The following is a 27,737-nucleotide window of genomic DNA, read 5'->3' as shown; positions in this document are numbered from 1 at the left end:
GTAAATTTTTAAGAGAGTACAAATGTAATTTTTATCTCTTTTTCCCCCCACTTTCTGATTTAAAAGACAATTGCATAAATAATAATTAGAAATCAGGGTTGACAGGGGCACCTGGGTGGCTCAGTGGGATAAGCCTCTGCCTGCAGCTCAGGTCATGATCTCAGGGTCTTGGGATCGAGCCCCGCATCAGGCTCTCTGCTCGGCGGGGAGCCTGCTTCCTCCCCTCTCTCTCTGCCTGCCTCTCTGCCTACTTGTGATCTCTCTCTGTGAAATAAATAAATAAAATCTTTAAAAAAAAAAAGAAATCAGGGTTGACAGATACAAAATATAGACATAATTTTGTGATAGTAGCATGAAGTAAGGAGGAATAATGGAGCTTACTATTTTTTTAAAGATTTTATTTATTTATTTGAGAGAGAAAGAGAGAACATGAGAAGGGAGAAGGTCAGAGAGAGAAACAGACTCCCCATGGAGCTAGGAGCCTGATGCAGGACTTGATCCCAGGACTCTGGAATCATGACCTGAGACAAAGGCAGTCACTTAACCAACTGAGCCACCCTGGCACCCTTAGAGCCTACTGTGGTAAGAGCAATGTTTTTGTGTACTCTTGAAATTGATATTGATTTAAACTCAACTGTTAGAAGTTATGATGCTAATTATAATCTTCAGGGCAACTGCTAAATAAGTCACTCAAAAAATATTATACAAGAAAAGATAACTGATGAAATGACACACTAATAAATATCCTTTTAATGCAAAATAAGATGGTGGTGGAGGAATAGAGGAATTAAAAGATATTAGAAATATAGGAAACAAATAGCAAACTGGCAGATGTAAATTTTAATTTACCAGTAATTCCATTAAATATAAATAGATCAAACAATTCAGTCAAAAGACATATGGGCACAATGGATTAAAAAAAAAAAAAACATCAAATCGAAAAGCACCATGATGGAAGTATAATGCTCTCCATGGAAAACATTTTGTATCAAAATAGGTTGAAAGCAAAAGAATGTAAAAAGACTTGCCATGCAAACAGGAACCAAAAAAAGAGCTGGAATGACTATATGAATACCAGACAAAATAGACTTTCAGAATTGCTACTAGAGACAAAAGGGTTATTTTATAATGATAAAAGTGCCAGTCCCTTACAAAGATACAGTAGTTGAAAATATATATGCTTCTTACAATGGAGCCCTAAGATACATAAAGCAGAAATGACCGCACTGAAGGGAAAATACAGTTCAACAATAATAGTTGCGAACATCAGTATTCCATTTTAAATAACAGAACAATTAGAAGACAAACTAAGAAGCCTTGAAAAGAACTATAAATCAACAAGACCTGTGACATCTAGAGAATACTTCACTCAACAAGAGAATATGCATTCTTTTTAAATGCACAATTGAACATTCTCTAGGATGGACTATAAAGTAATTTTTATGTTGGGCCATAAAAGAAGTCTTAATAAATTTAAAATAGTTGAAAGCATACAAAGTATGTTCTTGGGCCATGCTGGAATGAAATGAGAAATTACTACCAGAAAGGAGTTTGAAATTTAAAAGCATATGGAAATTAAACAGCATACTCATAACCACTTGGTCAAAGAAGATATCACAAGGGAAATTGGAAAATATTTTTAGATGAATGAAAATGGAAAGACAACATACTAAAGCTTAGGGAATGCAGCTAAAGCAGTACTTAAAGGAAAGTTTACACTTACAAATGCCTCTATTAAAAAGAAAGATCTGAAACCAATAACCTAATCTTTTACCATAGAGACTAGAAGCAGAAGAGCAGACTAAACCCAAAATAGCAAGTGGAAGAAAATAAAGATTAGGCTAAAATAAATGAAATAGGCAATAGAAAAGTAATAGAGGAAATCAGCAAAACCAAAAGTTTGTTCTTAAAAACATCAAGAAAATTGACAAACTTTTTAGTTAAACTGCCCAGGGAGAAGGAGGCCAGCCTCAAATTACTAAAATCATAAATGAAAACAGAAGCATTACTACCATTTTAAAAAGACTATAAGAGAAAGGCATGAAAAATTGTATGCCAACAAATTAGATAATGTAGATGACATGGACAAATTAATGGAAAGACTATTAAAACTGACTCAAGGGGCACCTGGTTGGCTCAGTTGGTAGAAACATGCAACTCTTAATCTCAGGGCTATGAGTTCAAGCTCCATATTGGGTGTAGGTGTACAGGATTACTTAAGAAAACTAAACTGACTCAAAAGGAAATAGAAGATCTGAATAGACCTATAATAAATAGATTGAATTAATAATCAACAAAACTTCTATAGAGAAAAGCCCAGTTCCAGATGGTTTTGCTAGTGAATTCCAACAAACATTTAAAGAAGAGTTAAAACCAATCCTTCACAACATTTCCAAAAAATGGTAAGGAGAGAACATGTTTGAAGTGATTGTATTAGGCCACTGTTATCCTCATACTAAAACTGTATAAGAAAAAAAAAAAAACCCATAGACCAATATCCTTCATGAATATAGATGCAAAAATTCTAAACAAAATACTAGTGGAGTTAATCCAGCAACATACAATAAAAAGGATTATATATCACGAGTAGGTAGGATTTAACCCTGTAGTATAAGGTTGGTTCATATACAAAGGTCAGTAAATGTAATACAACGTATCAATAGAACAAACAATAAGCGCCACCTGATCAAATCAATAGATGCAGGAAAAGTATGTGAGAGAATTCATTTTTTCATGATAAAAACACTAGATTGATAACATCTTTTATCTGATACAGGGCATCTATGAAAAAAAAATACTTAATAGCTGAAGATGAAAGCTTTCCCCCAAGATCATGACAAGGATAACCCCTCTTCACAGTTGTATTCACTGTTGTAGTGTAGGTTGTTGCCAAGGTAATTAGTTGAGAAAAAGGAACAAAAGATATCCAGGTTATAAAGGAGGATATCTTCAGTTATCAAAGCACGATTTTTTTACATAGAAAATCCTCATGAATATATATACAACTTGTTCCACTCCATGCTGGCACGGAGCCTACTTTAAAAAAGGAGGGGATGGGGCACCTGGGTAGTTCAGTGGGTTAAAGCCTCTGCATTCAGCTCAGGTCATGATCCCAGGGTGCTGGGATCAAACCCCTCATCGGGTTCTCTGCTCAGAGGGGAGCCTGCTTCCACCCTCTCTCTCTGCCTGCCTCTCTGCCTACTTGTGATCTCTGTCTGTCAAATAAATAAATAAAATCTTTAAAAAAAAAAAAAAAAGGAGGGGCGAGGCATGCCTGGGTGGCTCAGTTGGTTCAATGTCCAACTCTTGATCTCAGGATTATAAGTTAAAGTCCTGTATTGGAGTCTACTTTAAAAAAAAAAATCACAGTTATTCATGCTAGTAAATAAATCCAGCAGGGTTGCCAGATACAAGATCAGCACAAGAAATCAGTTGTGTTTCTATACATTGGCAATGAGCAGTCTGAAAAATGAAACTTAAGACAATTTTATTTACAACAGTGTCAGAAACAATAAAATACTTAGTAATAAATTTAACAAAATAAGTATCAGACTTGTATAGTAGAAACTATAAAATGTTATTCAGAGAAATTAAAGAACTAAATAAATAGACATCTTCTGTTCCTGGATTAGGAGACATTGTTATGGGTTAGAAGATCTATTACTCAAATGGCAATATTCCCCAAATTAATCTATAGATTCAAGGTAATTCCTATAAAGATTCTGGCTGCCCTTTTCGCAGAAATTGTCAAAGTTACCTTAAAATTCATATGGGGGGGGCGCCTGGGTGGCTCAGTGGGTTAAAGCCTCTGCCTTCCACTCAGGTCATGATCCCAGGGTCCAGGGATTGAATCCCACATCGGGCTCTCTGCTCGGCGGGGAGCCTGCTTCCTCCTCTCTCTCTGCCTGCCTCTCTGCCTACTTGTGATCTCTGTCAAATAAATAAATAAAATCTTAAAAAAAAATTCATATGGGAAAGGAAGGGACTCAAAATAGCCAAAACAATTTTGAAAAAGAGCAAAGTTGGAAGACTTAAACTTCCTGATCTGAAAACTTAGTACATAAAGTTACAGTAATAGTATGGCACTGGCATAAAGATAAGCATATGAATGAATAGAATGGAAACGACAGAGCATAGATAAACTTTTATACTCTAGTCAGTTGATTTTTGCCAGGGGTGCCAAGACCATTCAATAGAGAAAGAAGAATTTTAAAAGGTGCCCAGAGTTATGAATATAATGAAAGCCACTTACTCCCATCCTTTGAAAAGGCAAATTTCAGTATTATGAATTATATCTCAATAAAGGGGTGGGTAGATAAGGAAGATTCATACACACACACTCACACACAGACACTCTCACACTCTCTCCGAAAGATCAGATGTGCTCTGCTAGGAAGAGCTATGAGAGTGGATCACCTCAGAAAGAATTACGGAAGAGAAGTGCCACACACACACATCTTTCTTTCTAAGACAATTCCCTGAGACAATTTATGTGTGTGTGTATATATGGTTTTGTTTTTTTTTTAAAGATTTTATTTATTTATTTGACAGACAGAGATCACAAGTAGGCAGAGAGGCAGGCCGAAAGAGAGGAAGAAGCAGGCTCTCTGCCGAGCAGAGAGCCCGATGTGGGACTCGATCCTAGGACCCTGGGATCATGACCTGAGCCGAAGGCAGCGGCTTAACCCACTGAGCCACCCAGGCGCCCCTGTATATATGTTTTTAAGATTTTATTTATTTGAGAAGGGAGAGAGCAAGTGAGCTTGTGCTCAGGAGAGGGGTAGGGGCAGAGGGAGAAACACACTCCCCACGAAGCAGGGAGTCTAGTGCAGGGCTCAGTCCCAGGACCCTGAGATCATGACGTGAGCCAAAGGCAGACACTTGACCAACTAAGCCACCCAGGCGCCCCTATATATACATGTATATGTTTTAATTTGAAAATTGTTGTCATTTTTTTTTTTTTAATTTCAAGTGAGTAGAGACCGACTTCTGAAATTACCTGATACCTATTGCCAGTAGTGGAAGTGTGTCAGGAGCCCAGCATTCTAATACCATTAGCCAGAGTGGCTGTCAGGACAAAAATATCATTAGTATCTTTCTCGTGACCAGACTGGTACTGTTGCCAAAACCTATCCTTTGGAAATTAGGAAAAGTTTTGGCTTTTAACAGTCTTGCTTGAGATTAGGTTATGTGTAGTTAGAAAAGAGAATATTCTGGTGGGACAAGTATATAGAGGTGAGACTGATACACAATAGAAGGTACTGGTAAGCACTACTGATGCTTTTAACTAGGGCTGGATGGAGGAAGAGATTTGCTGGACTTGCTTTTTCCTTTCCCATTTGTCTGGTTTTTGTTTTCCCTTATTGCAATGACTAGGACTTCCAGTACACTGTTGAATAAAAATTGAGAGCAGACAACCTTGCCTCATTCCAGTCTTCAAGGGATTACCACTGTTTTTTACCATGAAGCATATGTAATATTGGCAATAGGTATTTTGTAGATGCCCTTTATCAAGTTGAGGAAGTTCTTTTATTAGTTTGCTGAGTAGCTTTTAAAAAATCTTGATATTGGATTTTGTCAAATTCATTTTCTCCATTATGATAATTTTTTTTTCTTTTTACGTCTAACTTGGTGAATTATACTGATTGATTTTGAAATGTTAAACCAATATTGCAGTCTTGGAATAAACCTCAGTCATGATGGAATGCCATGAATCCAACCAACTGAATCCAGGAGGATTCGGAACTCATGACCTGAGCCAGAATCAAGAGTCAGATGCTCAACGGACAGAGCCACCTAGGCGCCCCTTCAGTACTGTTTTAGATGCATCCCACATTCTTGTTTTTGTTTTCATTCAGTTAACCACTTTCTCATTTCTCTTTTGATTTCTCCTTATATCCTAACTTATTTAGAATTACATTGTTTGGTATCCAAATATTTGGAGATTTTCCAGATATCGTCGTATCGGTGATTTCTATTTGAATTCCATTGTGGTCAGAGAAATACTTGGTATGATTTGAGTTCTTTTAAATTTATTGAGATTTAATTTATGACCCAGACTGTGGCCTGTTTTGACAATATTCCATCTGTACTTGAGAATTTTGTGTATTGTTTTGTTAGATGGAGTGCCCTAAAATGTCAGGTCAAGTTGGTTAAATCTTATATATCCTTATTGATCAAATTCATAAGTTTTCTGTTATTTCTTTAATTTTTATTTTCTATCCCCTTTCCACCTTTCATTAGGTTTCTGTGACTTGTGTGTACAGAAAAGGTCACTACCTTTTGGTAGTTTTGGTTGTTATGTCTTTAGGTTTACTAGTCTTTCATTCTGCAATGTCTTAGCAGCTAATACCAGCCAGTATATTTTTTACAACAGTGGGATACTTTTGGGTCTTTTTTCTATCTTCTGTATCTCCTTAGCATGCTCAGTCTTTCCTCTACCTTTTTGAACATATGAGGTTTATTTACGTTTTAATAGCTTTGTTCTGTATTATTTCTGTTACAGATATTATTATTTCTGTTGACTGATTCTGTTGATTTCTGTTGACTGTTTTCATTATGGGGCTGTATTTTCCAGTTTGTGCATATGCTAATTTTTGTAGCTCAGGTATTTTGGATTTTATGTTGCTAGGTACTAGAAAATATATGTATATTAGGTTATGTTTATATAGAGCATGTGTAACATGAATTTATTACATACATCCATATATTTATATGCACAGACATGCATACATATACACACACAGGTATATACACATACATAGGAGACAGTTATCTCCACCCTACCTCTACTTCACCTTAAGTCAGGAAGTCCTGCTAAGATTTGATAACCAGTTTTAATTTGCATTTTATTTTTTTATACATCCATAGGACAGAGAATCCTACTCCCTTGATTTTTGTAAGGCTCCTAGTATCTCAAAAACTACCACTGATATCCTTAATGCTAAATTAATTTCACTAGTAAAAAGGGTACATATAATACTTGAGGCATAAATACTTGGAAATTAAGAAAACCCAAAATATCCATCTTGGGTTGGAAGCAGTGGTTTAAGGGGCTAGAAAGTCTTTGTGCTGCTTTTAGAAGGAGAGCTCTCTAATTCCCTCAGTTTCATAGCAGGTCAGATGATTCCCTGAAAGGCAACCCAGAGTTTGGGCCCAGTTAGTGTGTGGTTCCTACATGCTGGCTGGGACCTGCTTCCTTTGAGGCACTCATTGAGCAGGGGCGCAGCAAAGGGGGTAGGAGACTGAAGAGCATCTGAATTGCCCACCTCCCCCTTGGGTGTTAGAAAACAGAAAACCACTTTGTTACTGTGGTGGGCCACCCACTACCGTCTCTTCCCAGGGTGCTGGCCTGCCAGGTGCACCCTGTCCTCCAGTGAGGCCAGGAAAGGGCCAGCCATCCGCTTTGCTTGTGGAAGTTGTACACTGTGCTATGGAAGTTTGCTTGTAAGAAACAGAAGGTTGTTCCTGAACCAAGGAAAGCAAGAAAATATACATTCAGTGGTCACCATGATGAATGTGTTAAAGATAAGGGAAAATGAAGAGAATCAAAGTGGGTTCAGAGCATTTTCTGACAGACTTCTCTATGTTTTTGGGTTTTGTTTTTTAGTAAGACGGGGAAATAGGACCTTGAAGCCATGTGAAAAATATACCTGAATCGTGAGTGATTGAGAAGGGCAGTCCTCATCTATAGAAAAAGAAGGCATCATAGGACACTAAAGTCAAAGTTCACCTACTAGAAAAGTCACTTTTTATGTGTGAATTTGAACCTTTGGCTTTTTGCTGAAGAGGTCTGTGGCTGTTTTAGCTGTCTGAGGAAGGCTTCAGACTTGGTAGGCTAGGGGTGCGAGATGCATGCAGGTGGCCTGATTCTGCCACCACTTTCACAGGCCCTTTTCCTATCATCAACCGTTGTCCAGCTGTAAGCCACCTGCCCTTCGTGATATTTATAATGGTGTTTTTATTTATATACTGTGTCGAACACTGCTTTGCGGTTAGTGGGGTCTTTCCATTCACTAATTTTACAGTGAGCTGAAAATGCGTCACATCTCTTGCAGATGAGGATATGGGGAAGTTTCAGGATCAAGAAAGTTTAAGTGACTTGACCAATGTCCCAAGTACAAGGATCCAGGCAAAAACAAAAGGCTTCTAATTCCAGATTTAATGTTCCTTCTGCTAGAATGTGCTGCTTCCCCCCAGGATTTGTGGAGGATACTGGTCCTCAGGTTAAGGCTTTATTATGTGTCACTCAGCATGTGATGTGTTTGTAGTTGGCTTCGCGGGAGGTGTTCCTGTAGAGGAGGCAGGGCCTAGATGTGGGACTGGCCCAGTCTGGCAGGTGGAGAGGTAATGAGAATGCTGGTTGTGGTTTTCTCACAACTCCCCAGTTACTGCCTGGGATTATTTGGTACTTACTTTGTTAACTACACTTTTGAAAAACAAAACAAAACAAAACAAAACCACCACAAATCAACTCAGTTAATGAAGAGGGCAAAATGTTGCTAAGAAGTGCTCCTGGGGATTGGTCCTCACAGCTAATTCTGGGAAGGTGTCTGACTTTAGAGTGTCTGCTTAGTCATCACCAGCAGAGGTCTAGGGCTTCAGACTTTCAGAACAACTACAAAGTTTGTAGCAGTTGTTTACTTAGATAGCTTGTAGAGTGTTTACTGGCTAAGCCTTTAAAACAGGGTTTATTAAACTACAGATATAAATAGTAATAATTTTTATGACTAAACCATTGAAAGAAATTGACAGTCATTTGTTTCCTTAAAGAAACTAAGCCCCAAAACCAAATTTATCAAATGGGACTGATACCTCCTGCACGGATTTCCAAACCCCCCACCCTTGTCAGGTTGAACCAAACTGGAAATTTAAACCAAATGTTTCTCTACTTTTCATTTCCTTCCTAACTGACTTCTACTCCCCAGTCTTCTAAATTTAAAGTAAATCACAAATCACAGCAGCACTGGTTCAGGTAAGAGCACACATAAAAATGTTAAAGAACAGGCAGGAGACCTGGGTGGGCACACTCATACCCAGAGGACTGGTAAGTCTGTGTGCTCTTCAACCACATGTAGTTCTTCATTCCCAGAGAGCCGAGTGTCGGGGCGTGGGGACCTCTGTGAACCAGCAGCTGATTAGCAACAGCCTAGACTTTGTATTTTATGGGTAGATGTTGTCTCTGCTCTCACCCCACGCACACACATTTGTCGTGGCCCTGAAGGTACTACATTGTGATGACTGGTTTTCCTTTTGAGACAGTCACACGTGTAATGCCTAAATTCAACTTCGTGAACCAAGACCTGGCACATACTTGGCATTTAAAAAAAATTTTGATGCGTCCAAATTTTTAAAGAAAAAAGAGAAGTACACCAGTATTTTATTTTAAAGTCTTTTTTTTTTTTTAAACTTTTCACAAAGGATTTGCTGTAAGTCTTCAAGTCATCTTGTCCAATCCAAAAGCCGTATTTAAGCGTCGTGGATCCCAGCCAGGGATGCAAGAATCTGATTTTCTAAAACAGATAACAACAGTTGAAGAACTGGAACCCAAAGCAAGTAATTGCACCAAGGTATTCATTTCACTTGTGCTGCTTGACCTTGTTGAGTGTCAGCGTTAAGAAGTGTGGCTACCCAAAAGATTTCCCTCCCCTCCAGGTTCTCGTGTGGCACACTCGGACAGAGAAGGTTAACCTAGCCAATGAGCCGAAGTACCGCCTGGACACAGTGAAAATTGAGGTATAAACTGAAGCAGCAGCTGGTGCAGTTTGACGGCTAGTGGACGTGGGAGAGGAGCCCGGAGGTCAGGCTGCAGAACATTCAGGTATTGTTCGCTTGGCTTCAGGACGACAGCCCATGTTGGCATCTGACAAGGCATCTGTTTCAGCAGAGCTGGTCAGTTCACACAGCTGATGGGGTGGCAGCAAGTGTATGCTTTTGTTTTCATTTGTTCTGCATGTCTTCCCTACAACTGAATTGGTTCTTTGTACAGTACAGCTAGTGCCGCTGCAGGATACCATTGTGAGTATCTTATGTACTTTTTTTTTTCCCATTTGGCCTTATAATTGGTAGAACTTAGCAGGTTTTAGAAACAAATAACAGGCATTTTGTGAACTAAATGTTCCCAATTCCTCACTTTGCAATGTTAAGTAAGTTCTGTAAGGTTGGTGGCAGTATACACTGTAGGAAATAAAACCCACAAAAATAAAAGGTCTATGGATTCATCTGTTTAATATAGGGATATAACATTTTGTCAATACTAGGCACCATAAGATGTAAACACAATTACTGTCATAAACCTGGATATACCTTCAAGGATTGAAAGTGGCTTTGTTTAGTTACCCTGTTTGCATATAGTGCAGAGAAAGGTCTTCGTGTCATTAGCACTATGTACATAAGAAGAGCTCCAAATTACAAGAGAGGCAGATAAAATTTGAGTTCTTTAAACATTTGTTAAACTAAGTTTTGTAGTAACATCCAGGTTTATCTTCCTTTCACTAACCACGTTCCCTGTTAAGCACATCATAACAACAGCACAGTGAAATGAATGATGAAATAAAAGAATTTTGATACACTAGAAAACAGTGCTCAGTGATACATTTACATTCTATTTATATGATTAAATGTTCGATCATACAGTACCTTCCTACAGGATTACTGGCTAATTTGGGGGTGGGGTTTATACTGTTAGAGGTATTACTAACATGATAACTACTTCCCTTATATGCAGACATTAGAGCTATAATTTTATTGAGTAAAACTGATTATGCAAGTTGACTGAGCAGCTTCTCAAATAATGTGGTCTATGAAATCATGGGAAAGGAGCTAAGCTGCCCTTGACATAAAATGGTTTCTCAACCTGCTTTTCACATCAAATTTAATCAGTACAGACCAACACGGTCAGTCAGATAATTCTTAATATGAACAAATGGGGAAAAAGAAAAAAATATATGTACATGAATAAACAGGGGAACTAGATGCGTTTTAGCAAGGAATGTCAGGTGGTAGTTCTGGATGAAACTTGCATTGCAGTTTTCATTTCCACAGCTGTGTGCTGAGAGTCTGACCCGATGAGCTTCCAGACCATCCTGCTGTTGTGTTGGGGGGCTGGCCGAAACCCACTGTTGGGGTCGTACTACTGATACTCATGCCAGCCATTTGCTGATTCATCTGTGAAATATAAAAATCTTATTTTAAGAGGCTTACTTCACTTTTAATTCTTGTTTCTTTAGCCATAGTTAGACATTTTTAAGTTACCCTGTTGTATTAGAAGCTGCCTTTATTTGAGATTAATTTATCAGATGTTTAATAGCAAATGTAAGTATTTTTCATCAATGTAAGAATTAGTCAAAGCACCAGAGTAAAAGCAGACTACCAAACAATATTTCCCTAGAGAAAGCTACTTTGTTCCCTTCCTGTTCTTTATTTCCTTCCACCTTTTTTAACACTGTCCATAAAATGATCTCAATTATATTCTATTTATTCATTTTCAAGACTTCATTTTTTTTGTCCGCCAAAGATTAACCTCAAATTGAAAAAAAAAAAAAAAAGTAGCAAAGCAATCTTTGAATTTGTATCTGAGTCCACTATCCTAACTTTCAACTCTACCAGAATGTCGTGCTTTAACGGTAAGGAATGGGGAAATTTTAGAAAGTAAAATATTCCAAAATTATATGTTGTGTATGACAGCTATTATTCTGTCTTTATTAAAATGTTAAATGGTTCTATTTTCTAAATATTAAAAAAGGTCATAAAGCATAACTTTTCTTTAGCTCAGTTAACCACTAAACATCTAAAATTAATTTTCATTACATAAGGTGTAAGGTTACCTGTATTTTTATTCCAGACTGGAATCATATATGTATAGAAGCATCCTAACCTTCTCCTTTCTAAGATTGATGATAAGTAAAGGAAAGGTAAGATTTAGCACAAAGCACAGAGTGGATTCAAAATCTATGCTCAGTGTTGGAATGTATTCTTAATAAAGTTTATTTGTTATTTTGCAAAGACACTAATGTACCCCACATTGCTGATAAGGCATAAGTGTCTAGTTCCTCATACCTACTAAAGGATGCTATAACAATCTTGCACTGAGAGGGTTGTGGAAAACAGCAGCACCCCTCAGCATGCCTGCAAGTAAGGGCCAATGCTAACTCCTTACGGATTCATCCAGCACCTTAACCTGAGCTGGATGTGCTTCAGCACTTTGTCTACACAATAGCTGTTACTGCCATTTGGTACTTGAGGTTCCCAGAGGATAGAGATCAAGAGTCCAATGCTTAACCAACTGAGCCATCCCCCGGTAATTCCTTTAAATAGTGACTAGAGGGGTGCCTGGCTGGCTCAGTCAGTGGAGGATAGAACTCTCGACCTCAGGGTTTTGAGTATGAACCCCACACTGGGTGTGAAGATTACTATAAATCGTGACCGTAATAATATTCATGTGATATACAGTGTTTTGGTAATGTTAATTATCACTATAGACTGTTTTCAGAATGCTCTCAAGGTAAACAGCTGACCAGAATAGAAAGCAAGATCCCCCAAATGCCAGAGGAACATCAAATAAGAACTGTGAAGGGAAGAGTTGCTGGAGCATGAACCCAAGTCTAAGGTCAGAATAATGGAGCACTAAAAGAGAAACGGATTTGAAAGAGGGTATACTAAAATGTCAGCTTTTGGCTTTAAATTAACATACGAAGTGATGTCTGAGACAAATGTGGACCTGTCCCTAAGTAAAAAGGAAACCCAACATTATAAAGGTTTTTAAACAAAAGTATTTCTTATAAAACCAAGGGCAGTAGTCAAATGACATAAAGAACAGCCTAGATCCCTCATAAAATAGTGCTTTGAGAAGAGGAGGCTGGTCTAAGTGGATTATTAAAATATTCCACCAGGGAGCTGGGTTAAAAGCTTGATGCTAATTTCCATGGGGGGTTGGGGGAAAGGCGTGGAACAGACAAGAAGTCTCTCAAGATGCCCCAGATAATTTCTAGTGATTACAAATAGGATGTTCGCCAGTGTTATAACCTGAAATGAAAAAAAATGGTTAACATTTCTTTACCGCATATTCTCAATACAGTCAGTGACAGCTCATTTGTCTATGTGATGTAACTTCGTAATACCTATGAACAGTTCTCACCTTATACATTACCCCTACTCAAATCTTTCTGCCAGGTTGTTAGATTAAATAAAACCACTTAGAAAATAAATCCAGTCTGTTTGATTTTGGAAATGACCCCTTACCTGTGAGAGGTTCCATTGGGGCTGTTGAGCTTGCGGCAGGCCAAACTTACTCTGGGGTGCACCCATCTGTCCCACCATTCCTCCTTGGGGGCCAACCACATTTGGAGGAAGTGGCATCACACTGGTTTGTGCGTTTCCCATAAACCCATTGGGCATGGGCATGCCCACCATCATGCTTGCACTCTGTCCCATCACATTTCCAAGAAGGCCAGGAGCTGCAGGTGTAGGCACAGGCACGCCCATTGATGGAAAACCTTGAAATGCAGTCGGTGCTTGTGAGGTAAATGGTATATTTGTGGGTCCCATAAACACACCTACATTTTAAGAACCATGAGAAGAAAATGAGAAAACAGGACTACTGTATATAACTGCACTTACCTCTATAATCACAGAAAAAGGATCACCATCTTTCTGAACTACCCGCGGCAAAAATTTTAATTCCAGTCTGCTCCTACTGATCAAACTCCTACCAATACTCTCAGAACTGGTTACTTCCAGAAGGCAGTTATAAACCTGAGCACATTTAATTAGGACAAATAAATCTTATGCTACATAGTTTGGGTATTTTCTATAACTATTGCATAAGATTATGTGCTGTTAGTGCAGATGTGTACCACTGGGCTCCCCCTATCAAACACACAAGTGAGAGTTGATGGTGTCTGCCTTTAATAGAAGCAGGTGGGATGTTCTCTAACTTCAGCTCACTATATAGAGAAAAGAGGTCTAACAGATTATGTAAACAACAAATCTTACTGTGCAGTATTTCATTTTAATTAAAAACTCAAAGTTTTGGAATTCTTGTGATAACCATGCTTATTGTTTACCAACAGAAAAATACTGTATACAAAGTTGTAAACTTCATGCAAATCAAGGTAATTCTTCAAAAACCATTTCCTGTAAGCTTGTTAAGTGATACATGAACAGCTTGTTAATTCTAAGTGAATAAAGTTTTATGAATCCTGTAATATGCTTAATTCTAATGATTCATTTCAATTTTGTATTTGAACAAATTGCAACAAAAGCACTCATTACATGGAAAAATAACACAATGGGGATATTTCTAGTAATGTCACTACAAGTTGTTACCGCAGATTTTAAAATGAATTACCAGGAGTACTCTGTTGCTGAATGGTTCCTGTACCATACAAAGATAAGATGGAGTCTTTGGAGAGTTGTTTCTTTGCCACCTCTTCTGACTTTGTAGTTTGCTCAGTGAATAGATCCAGATCCCCAGATATTACTGTAGACAGAGTGGCAGCTGCAGGGATAGAGGGCGTCCCCTGATAACAAAAACCAAACAAGCTGTCAAATTCTGCACGCTAAAACACAGTTCATCTGTTACTTAAAATCTAAATGAAATTAGAAATTAATTGAAGAAAGTAATATGGTGACATTACGGGACCACTCATTCACAAGCCCACACAAAAACATCTAGGAGGAAAGTACAATATTTCCTATTTTGAATCTGTTGCTGTAAGAGAGGTAGGCTGAAGCTCTTTCACAATGAACTGCGTTTACTTGCTAAACTGACACTGAGTTTTTGCCCATCACATCCTGACCACAGTGGCTTCAACAACAAGTTGTGATGGCCTTGTGAGGACCACCACTCCTGGGAGATACTGGGGCATCCCCTTTGGCAACCACTACTCCAAGAAACTGGTATCCCTTGGCAATGACAGCAGACTCCAAGAGGTTCCTGCAAAGGCTGATCTTGTCATCTTTGAAAAAAAGAAAAGGCTTTTCAAAAGCTGCATCAAGATATTTTTATAAACCTAACTTAGATCATCTTTAACCACAACATTAGGATATTTCTAGTCTATCCAGAAATGAAGCACAGCAAAACTTCAACTCTCAACCATAACTTCAATCCCACCTTCGGACAAGTAGCAAAGGAACACAAAAATAAACATGTAGATACAAAAAAATTTTTTCACTTAATCTATATCTGCACACAGATTGAAGTGAGGTTATTATAGCTGTGGCTGTATAATGATCTTAAATATTCAATCAGGTATTAAATATTCAATCACATTTGTTTACATGAAATTGTTTTAAATATGAAGAGTTTCAAAGAATTCTAAGAACAGTAAAAACTGGGTAAGAGCCTTAAATTATAGAACAAAGTGAGAGTGGTAGGTACAAGTTAAAGATCATGCATATGTTTGTCTTAATTTTTTAAAAATTCAGACATTTAATAGCTTGGCTAAAAAACCTAGCAAAAAATTGCCATCTTGGCGTATACAGAAATTCAAACAGATCAATATGTTGAATTTATTATGACAAATTAAGCAAAAATTTTGAAACAGAAAAGCCACTTAATTTTGCAAAACATCTAAAATGTGTAAGGCACTGGACATAATGGAGTATCAAATAAAACAATATGCTTGAATAAAGTATTATCTGAACTACCAATGATGCAACAGAAGCTCACAGAGGCTATAAGCAAGAGCTCTGGAGCGAGCCTGCCAGGATTAGAATTTTGATCCCACTGCTTACTAAAGAAAACATATCCTTATAGTGTCACTGAATCTCCATTGTCTCACTTCTCTGAACTTGGAGATAATAAAGATTTCCTACTTTACAGAGATGCTTGATGACCACAAGAAGGACTCTGTGGCAGGGTTAAGCACAAAGTGTTTGTTTACTGTTAATGCTGTCAGGTAATGAAGCAACCATCTCACTGATCTTTTCATCATGTTTAGTTTCTGTTCAATCTAAGAACCTGATCAAAATCCAAAATGGCCGGGAAACCTATTCCAGTAGTTCCCCCATTTCCACCCCTTCCAACATACATTCCAAGTACCCCATGGATACCAGAGGCCACAAAGTACCAAAACTTATATATGCTGTTTTTTTTCCCCTATACATCCCTACCTCTGATAGTTTAATTTAGAAATTAGGCACAGTAAGAGATTAATAATAACCATAAAATAGAACAATTGTAACAATATACTGTAATAAAAGTTATGTGAATGTGGTCTCTCTCAAAACACACCATACTCGGGCGCCTGGGTGGCTCAGTGGGGTAAGCCTCTGCCTTGGGCTCAGGTCATGATCTCATCAAGGGTCCTGGGAATGAGCCCCGCATCAGGCTCTCTGCTCATCGGGGAGCCTGCTTCTCCCTTACTCTGCCTGCCTGTCTACTTGTGATCTCTCTGTCAAATATAAACAAATGAAATCTTAAAAAAAAAAAAAACACACACACACACACACTGCACTCACCCTTCCTGTGATGATGTGAGATGATTAAAATGCCTATGTGATGAGATGAAGTGAGATGAATGACAAGTGAGGCATTGTGAAGACTGTGAAGCTACTAGTCATCACCTGGCGATACATCAGAAGGATATATCTTCTGATACTTCTGAACTGTGGGCAAATGAAACTGTGGAAAATGAAACCACAGTCTCCTCCTAGAGCAGCCTAATATTCACATGCTCTAAACATATATTTTTTTTCTGATGAGGGTAGATAAAATAGAATATCTAACTCAATACGGTCACAGTCTAAAAAGAGCCAAACCAAACAGCATGAGGAGCAAGCACTCATATGTCTACTATTATTTTTTGGTGCTCCATTTGAGAGCAGTGTAACTCAAGAATAAAATAATAACACTTGCCTATCAATTTACACTTTGGGATGCTGCAGAATCCCTAACCAGAGGCTCTCAGGCTGTCAGGAGGGCTGATACAAGGAGAGGGCACAGCACTTGTGCAGGTCAAGATACTGTTGGTATATGTATATTATAGATAGAAGGAAAGGGATGGCTTCTACAAGTCTCCTTTGGGGACTCTGAACCTCTAAAATGCATGTACATTCTGGTCAGCTGAGTATATCTAACCCTCTTCAGACTACACAGCCAAACTGGTAAATCTCATTTTCACATGAGTGGGGAATCTCTCTCTCTCTCTTTCTTTCTCTTTTTTTAACATTTTATTTATTCAATTGAGAGAGCACAAGCAGGGGGAGGGGGCAGAAGGAGAGGGACAAGCAGTTGTGGGGCTGATCCTAGGACCCCGAGATCATGACCTAAGCCCAAGTCAGATGCTCAACCTTGACTGAGCCACTCAGGCACCCCTGAGTGGGAAATCTTAAAAAAAAAAAAAAAAAAAAAAATTAATTATGAATAAAATCAGTTCTGAAAGAATTATAGGGGTTCAGAGTAATTCCTATTTCTGTCCAATCAATTTTACATGACAGAAACCCACCAAAATTAGTAAGTTACATAGCAGAAGTGTATGTATAAAATGTGTACTTAACCTGCCCTTCCCCATTCCCCATCTTGAAAGACATTATTTGGAAAACATATCTGGGTTTTAACCTTTACATGTAGTTCAGATGAAAGATAATTCTGTTCCCCAAATATTTTATAAGGCTCAACACAACTGGCACAGTTTTGGTCCAAAAACAATACTCTAAAAAAAGAATTAGGTGTGATTTAAAAACATCAGTCCTCTTACTCTTAGTTATTGATGCAGAATGCACAAAGCATGAAGGTCAGACCAACCCCTCATAAAGGCAGGAGCTACTCTCCATATTGCTTGTCACGGTGATACTTAAGAGTTAAAAGAAGTCTGCATTGTTCTACTTGCTTTGATACTGAAAAGAATACATGAAGTAGTACACTGAAGCCTCAGATGTGGAGTCTAATTCTCCAAGCTGTTGGAAAGCAACTCTCGCTGAACTCTCGCTCGTAGTCCAGCGGAATCGAAAGAAGTCTGGCAGATCAAACAGCCTCACTAGAATGCTAGACCAAAACAAACTGCTTTTCATGCTCAAATTGTCAAATATTCTAAATGTTTCTTTTTGAAGACACAACATTAGCAGTAGACAACTTTTATCACCACATGAATACCCCTACCTGCACAAATTCACAAGATGCTTAATGTTAACTGAAGTAACAGTGGTAACACCGTTCCTCTTATGTGCTGGGGGAGGGGAGAAGGAGCAAAGTCATAAAATAACACTATCTTTTCTGAAAATAAACATTTATGCTGCAGACAATTTTGATAAATTTTTATCAAATAAAAAATTATTTGATAAAGATAATTTAAACTAATTCCTCAAATTTATTTGCTTAATTCTATTGGTAATTATACAATGACTATCATAATAACAAAATATGTGTAACAAAAGTATAAGCAATAAGACATAGATTCTTATTAAAACTTTCCACCCAAACAATATACATTTGCCTCCGTTTTTCCAGAGAAAAGGGAAATATTTTACCTCAAAAATTATGCTGTACTAAAACAAACTGTTGTTCATTTATAAAGTATAAACTTAAAATAGAATCTTAACTGTATCCTTAAGAGTAACCTATATACCTAAAAAGTTCATATATTCACCTTAAAAGAAAGCTAAATATTTCATGGGATCACTTGCATGTGGAATCAAATAAAAAAATAAATAAATAATTGAATTCGCAGAAAGCAAAATGGTAATTTACCAGAGCTCAGGAGTAGAGGAAATACAGGGAGGTTGGTACAAAGTCAGTTATACAATGAATAAGCTGTGAGGACCTATAATGTGACACAGTTAATTATACTATACTGAGTAACTGAAATTTGTGAAAAGGGTGCTAAAGTGGTTTCATCAAAAAGAAAAAAGAAGTAAATACGTAAGGCAACAGATGTGTTAATCAAATAAACATTTTAAGTATTTACCATTTTATTTGTCAGTTATACCTCAATAAAGCTGAAAAATTTAAAGTATTGTTTAAACAATTTACAATTTTAAAATAGGAATGAAGGCAAAAAAATTCCATGTAAAGAACACAATTCAAAATTTTTCCCATCAACATGTAAAAAAATACTCTGATCATTAATATTGTCCTAAATAATTTTTTAAAAAATCATTTTAAAAAGTAAAAATATTATGTGTCCATTATCCTTCAACTTTTTAAAAAGATGGGTTTTTTTTGTTTTTTTGTTAAAAGATTTTAAGACTAACTTAAAACAACTAATCTTCTTAAAAAAGAATATGAGTACTGAATTTGCTAGAATTTCTTATTCTTGGTTTTCCTGTAGCCAGAATTAAACACTATCTTGGGAATGGCTCAATAGAGCATAAAAAAAGAACTACTGGCTTGTAATCAATACTTAAACTCCATAGTTTAAAACCTCTGAAGTGACCTTGTTAATCTCAGGTAAGGTTGAAATAGTCTGAGTTTTCCCATTGGTTCACTCTAAACATCACTGTTTGCCTAAAGCAAGAGTCAGCAAACTTGAAACAGCAACCAATTAGGGCTTGTAGGTCAACTGTCTGTTGCAACTACTCAACTTGCTTTTGTAGTGTAAAAGCAGCCACAGACAATATATAAACAAATGGAATGGCTGTTTCAATAAAACTTCATTTGCAAAAATGAGCTGCAGCCTTAATTTGCCAACCCCTGGCCTAAAGAACAACGCTTTCAAATCAGAGACTGCTCAGAGATAATTCTTTCAAAATTGAAATTTTGAGACTTTTCTTTTCTTTTTTTAAATTAATTTTTAAATTTTTTATTAACATATATATTATTAGCCTTGAGACTTTTCAAAAAGGGAATAAGCAGTAATCATATAAAACCATATTCTTACTACATACCTGAGCTGGGGGTACGACAGTTGCAGGTAAGGGATTAGAAATCATTGGTCCAAAGATGTCTAGATCATCATTCAGGGATGGCACTGTGGTTGCATTCCCATTGGTCACTGGTGCCTCAGCAGGGCCATCTGAAAAGAATACAGTCTCATCTTAAAGTAGATTCTCTTAAATTACCTGAAACATGGCATTATTTTAAAAATACATGGTTTAAAAAAAAAAGTTCAAAAGTTGGCAACAAAATATATGTCCCCCTTCTACCCCATACTCTCTCCTCTTTCCCAAAGAAACGATTTCCAGTTTTATTCTCCCCAAAATATTCTTTACTCACTGGTTTCTAGGTATAATATATCCAAGTTTAATATATCCCATTTTAACAACTGGTATTACACTTCATGTTATTCTGTATCCTGGTGCTTCCATATGTGTCAGGCACTGTTCTGAGTACATACATTAACTCATTTAATCCCCATTACGTTATGAGACAGACACTACTTTTGAGATAACTGGCTAAACTGGCATTTGATACCATGTTCTTACAAATAATGTCTCTCCATAAATGTGCACATGCTACATGTGTGTATTATGGACATCACTTCACATTGTTTACCTACACTGGAATTAATTTTGAGTATTTAAAATGTCCGAAATGTTTAATTTTCAAGTTACAAAAAAGGGAAAAAACTGCATAGAAAGAAAGAAAACAAACATACACTATGTAAACTGATTCTATAGGAAATATCCATAAACTTTGAATTAAACCCTTTTTTACTTGAGAATGGCCACCTTCAGCAATAGCAGTACCATGCCACTCAACTGTACTAGGGAAGGAAGTCTGACAATGACAACATCCTGTATCAGCTTCCTACTTACTCTCCATTCAAAAAATTTTCTATCTCCTTTTTACATGAGTGCAGATTACAAAATGTAAGCGGTGAGACTTGGGAGTGGACTGGAGTAGAGAGAGTTTGAGATCACAGTCCACGGAATGGGACACCTCACACAGTTAACTGTGGCCACAACCAAATAACAGTTCAGAGTACCCCAATTCTAACCTCTTGGGACTTACATCCTAATTGAGCTTCTAATTTAACAATTGACAATCTCATTTGATCTCTCTTTGATATACTACACACTCCTTAAAGATAAATCAGTAATTGTTCAAAATTTCTTCAACACTGAACAGGATGTCTTACACATGGCAGGCTTCAAATATTTGGCAAATTTAATGGAAGGTCTACCATATACTGGGTCTTTCTGCCACAACCCATGGAAACTCACAGGTTTCTTCTCTTTTGTGAAATATAACTACAGAAACTGGTATATTTTATGTCCCTGTTTAAGCTTCAGTGAATCACAGATTATCATTAATTTTAATGAATAAATGGTCATAATTGTGTATTTTTTACTCCTTAACTTAGAAAAGACAGTGTAAAATTCATAAAAGATTAATTTTTCAGTGATGTCACATTATCATAACCACAAAAAAATGTCTTTCCTATATATGTATTTTCTATCTGTATTAAGCACTACGGACACTTTTTAAAGGTGAAGCAATAAAACAATGTACAGATTATTACCAATTTATATAGAATTTTAAGCTAAGACACAAATATGACACAAAAGAATTCAAATATGACTCATGAAAGCATTTTTTTTCATTTCTAACCACAAATGGCAGCATTCGTTTTGAAGTCAGACCTCTTGAAAGAGCTATTTCATGTTTTACATGAAATTTACAGTCCATTCCGCATTCCACTTAAACATTGTGTGTAATACATCACATAAATACGAACCAGAAATAAACTATTTTAGAATGACAAGATATTCCAGATTAAAAACACAATTAAAGGAACATATTTGTGGTATCTGTAACAGCTCAGTAAAGACGCTCAAGTAACAAGGACATGTGAGCCAATGGTGCCCATATGCTACAGAGTTGGGGACAGGGAAACAACCTCGTCAAACAGACATGTTTAATTCTATCATATGAATAAGGAAGTATTTTATTAGTAGAAAATACTATATTTTATATATGTAGTTTAAATTCACACAAAAAAAGCACATGTCCCGTAAAACAGACTATGATGAAGAGGACAATGGTAAAAAAAAAGCAAAAACCTGACAAATTGAGTATAAACTTGTGTTTCTAGTTTTTTACAAATGTATTTCTAGTTTTCAGTTAAAATTCTCTGCTTCTCAAGTAATAGCCAACACTAATAAGTAGGACAAATTTATGAAAAAAAGTACCTTACAAATGAGAAAATATTATCTTTTTTTTTTGGTGAATAGAGAAAATGTCATTAATTGATTTTTACCACAGGTCATGTCAATCTAGTTTTTAAGGCACCAATGAGCCCAGGATACACTGTGTGAGAACCAAGAGGTTCACCTACTCTAGGTGAATGATCGGTTTCCATACTTTATTTATAAACTATACATCTTTCAGAAACTTGTGTCTGTTCTAAGTAGTACACTGTACTTCATAATATTCATAGAATATTTATTTATGGGGCGCCTGGGTGGCTCAGTGGGTTAAAGCCTCTGCCTTCGGCTCAGGTCATGATCTCAGGGACCTGGGATTGAGCCCCGCATTGGGCTCTCTGCTCAGCAGGGAGCCTGCTTCCTCCTCTCTCTCTCTGTCTACTTGAGATCTCTGCCTATCAAATAAATAAATAAAATCTTAAAAAAAAAAGAATATTTATTTATACTTTCAAATCTAAATTCTATTCAGTATCTAGGAGTACATTATCTAAACTATAAAACAATACACAGTACTTTGTTTTTGAAGTCTTATCCTTCAGACCCTTCATGTATCCTTCACAGCCTTCACCCTTCATATGTGTGACTAATAAAAATAACAGCCAACACTCAGTATAGTGCTTGTTTCGTGCCAGTCTAAAAAATACAAATACACAAACACATGCACTTCTTTAGTCTTTACAATGATGCTATGAGAGAGGTACTATTAATTATCCTCATTTGCAGATGACAAAACCATTAAACTTGTCCACAGTCACAGAGTTAGAGCATAGCCTTGGAAACAAATGCAAAAACATGCTTAAGAATGTATATATAAAAGTCATTTTCTTTAGATAAAATTGTATATGTGTGGGTAAGGGTAGACAGCATTCTATATTGCATGGGCTTAAACTAACTTACTTATTCAGTCCTTCACTACTTAATTTAGGGTTTCCAGACTCTGACCACTACAGAAACAGTAAATATCCACAGTCCTTAACATAAAGCCTTCACAGCTCACTTCCTTCACATGGCTTCATGTTCTACCACTGTAAACAGCTTCATTTTCTCATTCCATTAATAATATATTTGCATTTAAAATCTGACTTTTTGAAATCTCATTAAGGCATTCCACATAAACCCCATCTACCACAGTGGAGCTGCCATGAAAGTCAACTCATATTAAGTCCAAGGAACCATGGAATCCTTTAGAATGAGGTAGATGAAGCACTTCCTTAGGAATACTGATCTTAATGGCAAGGTTGCCACTGTTTCCAAGTGATTAAGGAAGGTACTGTTTTAATTCCAAAAACCCAAGATGAGGAACCTTCTCCCAGGTCTTACCAAGATTTCCAATCCAACCTCATGACAGACATGGTGACTCTTCTCTGCTTTCACATCTACAACACATCTGTCTTCTTTTCTCTTTACCCTGGTTTTCTCCTCATAAAATTCCCTAAAAATGACGGATTTTACCCCCATCAATTTTTATTACTACAAAAGCTAAGCATTCACAGAACTGTTGAAAAACAATCTTTAACCTAAACAAAGACTTAGCCTTGTATAATCAGTAAATACAAATTCTCAATGGTTTTTCCCTATGGGTTTTAATGTTTGTGAATTTGACTTCCTACCCTGGCGTGCTAAAGCCTTCTTTATAAAGGATTGTTTCAATTCATTTTGAAGGTTGTGTTTTTGATTTTCAGTATTTAAAAAAGACAGTTAAAGACTGTTATTATCATCATTTTAAACATCATATTTCCTGGACATTTTTAAATAATATTTACAGGTTATCATTTTTGTCTCTAGGAAAGATGGGAAAGGCATCCCTTCCACTGTCTCCAGTTACAGAAACCAGGGCACCAACAGATTAAAAGACATGTTCAATGTCACTTCCCTATTTAAATAGCAAAATGTGCACTAGAATGGAGTCTTCTGGCCCCTAGGTTAGTGAGTGCTCTTTACTTTAAACCACATTTTATCAGAAATCATGTAATTAAAACTGTACCTAATTATAAAGACATCATTTAAAATTCTGAAATTTAAAAGCCAACTTTTAAGTAGTTTATAGTTATTTGCACTAAGAGCAGCAGTGATACCAAAGGCTCAAAAACCATTCAGCACCACATGCACAGTTCCTCTTCATCTCTCCATTCCACTGTCCTACCAAGCCTAGTATCTTCTCAATTTCTGAGGAAAGACACAGGTGGATGTGGCTCATCAATGAGCAAACTGGGCTGAGGGAAGCAAGCGTGGGGTATAGTCAGCCCCCGGTCAACAGAGTATTTACATACCACAGTGAGTTCAATGAATCCTTTTGATCAAGGGTCCACTAACAGCTCAGTATTTGCTGACTGAATAAAAGCTCAGAGGCCACAAAAGCAACGGAGAAGTGGATGTCTGTGCAAACTAATCAGAATTCACCACAGACATGCACCTCGGTGTGAGTGCTGTGCTCCTTCCTCAGCTACAGAATGGTGGTGGGAGCAGCCAGCAGCAGGAGGAGGGAGCAGCCCCCTTTCATCAGTATGCAGAAACAGGAGTTGGTGGACAATAAAAATAATGGGAGATCCAGAGTACAAGAAAAGCCCAAGGCAAATGGAAGAAATTTAGCTGAGGACAACATCATAAAGAACGATAATGAAGCACAAAGGACCCCTTGAAAAGGCAATGAGCAAACTGAAGAAATTAGGACAATGCAGTAAAATGAAGAAGGAATTTCAATCTTAAAGGCAAGGGATCAAGCCTAGAGTTAGCTGCCTGTGGGTAACTATTTTCTTTCAATGTTACCTTAAGGTTTCAAACCAGTGTTTTATCTGAAAACTGAGTCTGTAGATGACTGCTTTAAATTGCACACATACCATAAATTTACAAGGAAATGTTAAAATGTTTTGAGCTAAAGAAAAAAAAAAGTTGTTAAAATCAGTGCTAACATCTCACATGAACATAAGGCATGCCCAGCATGCGTTTACCGGCCTACTTTGCATCATGACACTGATAGATGCCCAGAAAGAAGGTAACATTTCAAATATGACAAAGTCATGAAGGCCAGTCTCTGTCTTCTAGAAATCCTAAATATGGTGAATAAGACTGCTGATTCTATTAACTGTGGCTATACCAGAACTTACCTAACACCAATAATCCAAAAGAGTAAGGGTAAAAAACCAAAAATGCCAGGTACTTTCATCATTACCTTACATAAAGTATCTGACTTCAATCATATCACCTTTAGAGAATTTTACACATTATATCTAGGATTTCAACAGAAGTCTGGTGGTGTACTAGAAAACTCAAGTGCCATAACCAGTTTGAGAAGCTTTTTCTGGAGCACCCTGGCAGAAACATTTTCCCATCTAGGGTTAAAACAGTTAAGTGGAAGTTGCCCTATGTCTCTAATAAAACCACATGGAGGGTAGGGTTGGCTTTACTACTACCCCGCCCAGGCACAGTACTTGACCTGAGCTCTCTTCTAAGGCAACTGATGACTCCCAAATCCAGAAGACCCAATACCACTTTCATTATAGACTCATCACTCACATCTGGTCAGCCAGTCCTACTGATTTTTCCACCCCAAATCCAGGGGCTGCAAAGTGGTGGCCTTCCCAAGTACCTCAATATTTTCATTTATAGAGTCTTTTTAAAAAGAAGATTTTATTTATTTATTTATTTATTTGAGAGGGAGAGGTAGGGGGGAAGAAGCAGAAGACGACAAGCGGACTCTGCACTGAGCATGGAGCCAGGTGTGGGGCCCCATCCCATGACCCCAATATCCCGACCTGAGCCGAAATCAAGAGTCGGACGCTTAACTGACTAAGCTACCTAGGCACCCATCATTTTTAGTTTTTAATGGCATCTGAATACACTTAGATTGACAGACAGCCCCAATATGCCACAGGCCTCATTACTGTACTCTGGCACCGTGTTTATAGCCCACAGCCCTTGTCCATGCCCTCTTGTCTTACCAGGAAGAGAGTAGAGCCACCTTCTAAATTTGATGCTTGATACAAAGCCCCCTCCTGGGGCTTCCTCTCTCCAGTTCAATGACATTGAGGCTGGAATTATCTCTCCAAAGCAGAAATATGTCCACCAGAGTCTCTCTGTCCACACGCCAGTGGATCCCTGCTGCCACAGCACCATGCACAACTAGTCATGCACAGGTAAGTCTCTTCCACCAACTGTTACACCTTGTGAGCCAGAAGCACATCTTGCTCTGCTCACCTACAGATCTGTTCCAAGCGTGCTATCACAGCACCTGACAGGTAGTACTCCAGAGCTGTTGCTCAATAAGATGCAGATGGGTTTTAAGTCATAAGATGCCTTACAAAGGTGCTAAGGCACTAGGAGACATGTTTACTGAGTAACTGGTTATCTGAGAAGTAATAAACACATTAGATCTTACTTGAAATAAATTTCCACAGGACAAAACCAAACAAACAAGCAAACAAACAAACAAAAAACTTCTTTGGTCCTCCTCTGACCAGCAGCAGCAAGAAAATTAACCTTTGATTTGAGGAAGATAAAATTTAAGTTGGGAATTTTAGCACTGTTCCATATTTCAAACTGAATTCTCTCAACCAATTCTCTTACATAATCCCACTCTTCTCTCAGCAATAATTCTCTATCCTCCAGTTTCCAGACTGCAATCTCATCCCTAACTCATATTACTACACACACACAAAAGCTCCATTTTCTGGTATTTACTAGAGTTCCACGAACTCTGCTGGCACTCCATAAATATTAATTGAATTATTCCTTTACTTGAGTGTCAGATGCATTAGCAGGTCATAATCTATTTGTACAAATAATAAAAGATGTCAAAGAGCAACATGAGATTTTATGTATTACTAATCTAGTTTAAGGCAGATAAGAATATGATAAGTAAGTGGATGTTATGTTTTTCATTACCGTTTTTGACTAAGCATGAGTACCCCCTTGCTACAACGAACACTGCCAAGTCTAATTCTTCATCAGTAACTACTGAGGTGTCATCCTAAGAAGGAATGAGTTTAAGTGGAAACTGTACTGATTAAAAAAGGCTGCTTCCATGAGATGTAGTAATGTTCTCCTTCATGGCAAAACTTCTTAAAGCTTTATACATTTTCATGTTACTCAAAGAACCCTTTTTATTTTCTACACAAAAAACCATCTAAAGCTCTTTCCCTAATAAAAGTGTTATTTGGAATTTCTTTGTATTAAAACACATGAATTGCTTTATGGAATGAAATAAACCATGTGTGTTACTTCGTAGATTCAAGTCACAAATGTCCATTTGATGCATATTAAAGCATTTTCAAGCTTCAAATTCTCTTCAAATGCTTTTAAAAAAGAAAGAAAGAAAGAAATAGGTGCCTGAGAGTTAAATGGAGCTATTTGTTTTTATTTTTTAGTCAATAAACTAAAAATGTAATATTTAGGCTACTTTAGTAAAATGACTGAAGTGGCCTTAAAAGATGACCTTAATCCTCTCATTCTATTTGTTCTCTCTTTTGAGCCCCTCCATGCATGCTACCCATCCCCACACTCAGGCCAACTCTGGAGGAAGGGACCCCTTTATGAGTGGGGACTACAGTGCTGTGCAGCAAGCCCTGCAGTGTTGTCCATCTTTCAGGAGATCCACACACATCGATTTAGAGCTGCTGTCTGAAAAGTGCTTTAAGGAGTAAATGTCGTTGAAC

The 27,737-nt window shown here is 37.3% G+C and overlaps 2 protein-coding genes across 3 annotated transcripts in view; one reads left to right on the top strand and one right to left on the bottom strand.

The window, feature by feature from the left end:
- Window positions 1–9,741, top strand: part of B3GAT2 (beta-1,3-glucuronyltransferase 2) — an 80,778-nt gene extending 71,037 nt beyond the window's left edge. The window contains exons 3-4 of the mRNA XM_044254033.1: window positions 9,421–9,569; window positions 9,655–9,741. Of these exons, the coding sequence (XP_044109968.1) occupies window positions 9,421–9,569; window positions 9,655–9,741 (236 nt within the window). The remainder of the gene's footprint in view (window positions 1–9,420; window positions 9,570–9,654) is intronic.
- A 469-nt stretch (window positions 9,742–10,210) lies between these two features.
- SMAP1 (small ArfGAP 1) overlaps window positions 10,211–27,737 on the bottom strand; it is a 164,974-nt gene continuing 147,447 nt past the window's right edge. For both annotated transcript variants that reach the window (XM_044254012.1, XM_044254020.1), the window contains 4 exons: window positions 19,825–19,952; window positions 14,348–14,519; window positions 13,240–13,553; window positions 10,211–11,166 (listed from right to left, as the gene is read on the bottom strand). In XM_044254012.1, the coding sequence (XP_044109947.1) occupies window positions 11,032–11,166; window positions 13,240–13,553; window positions 14,348–14,519; window positions 19,825–19,952 (749 nt within the window). In that variant the 3' untranslated portion in view covers window positions 10,211–11,031. The remainder of the gene's footprint in view (window positions 11,167–13,239; window positions 13,554–14,347; window positions 14,520–19,824; window positions 19,953–27,737) is intronic.

Source organism: Neovison vison, chromosome 1, assembly GCF_020171115.1.
Source record: "Neovison vison isolate M4711 chromosome 1, ASM_NN_V1, whole genome shotgun sequence".
NCBI classification, from domain to species: Eukaryota; Metazoa; Chordata; class Mammalia; order Carnivora; family Mustelidae; genus Neogale; species Neogale vison.
Note: the sequence above shows the minus strand (reverse complement) of the source record. Positions and strands in the feature narration are given on the sequence as shown.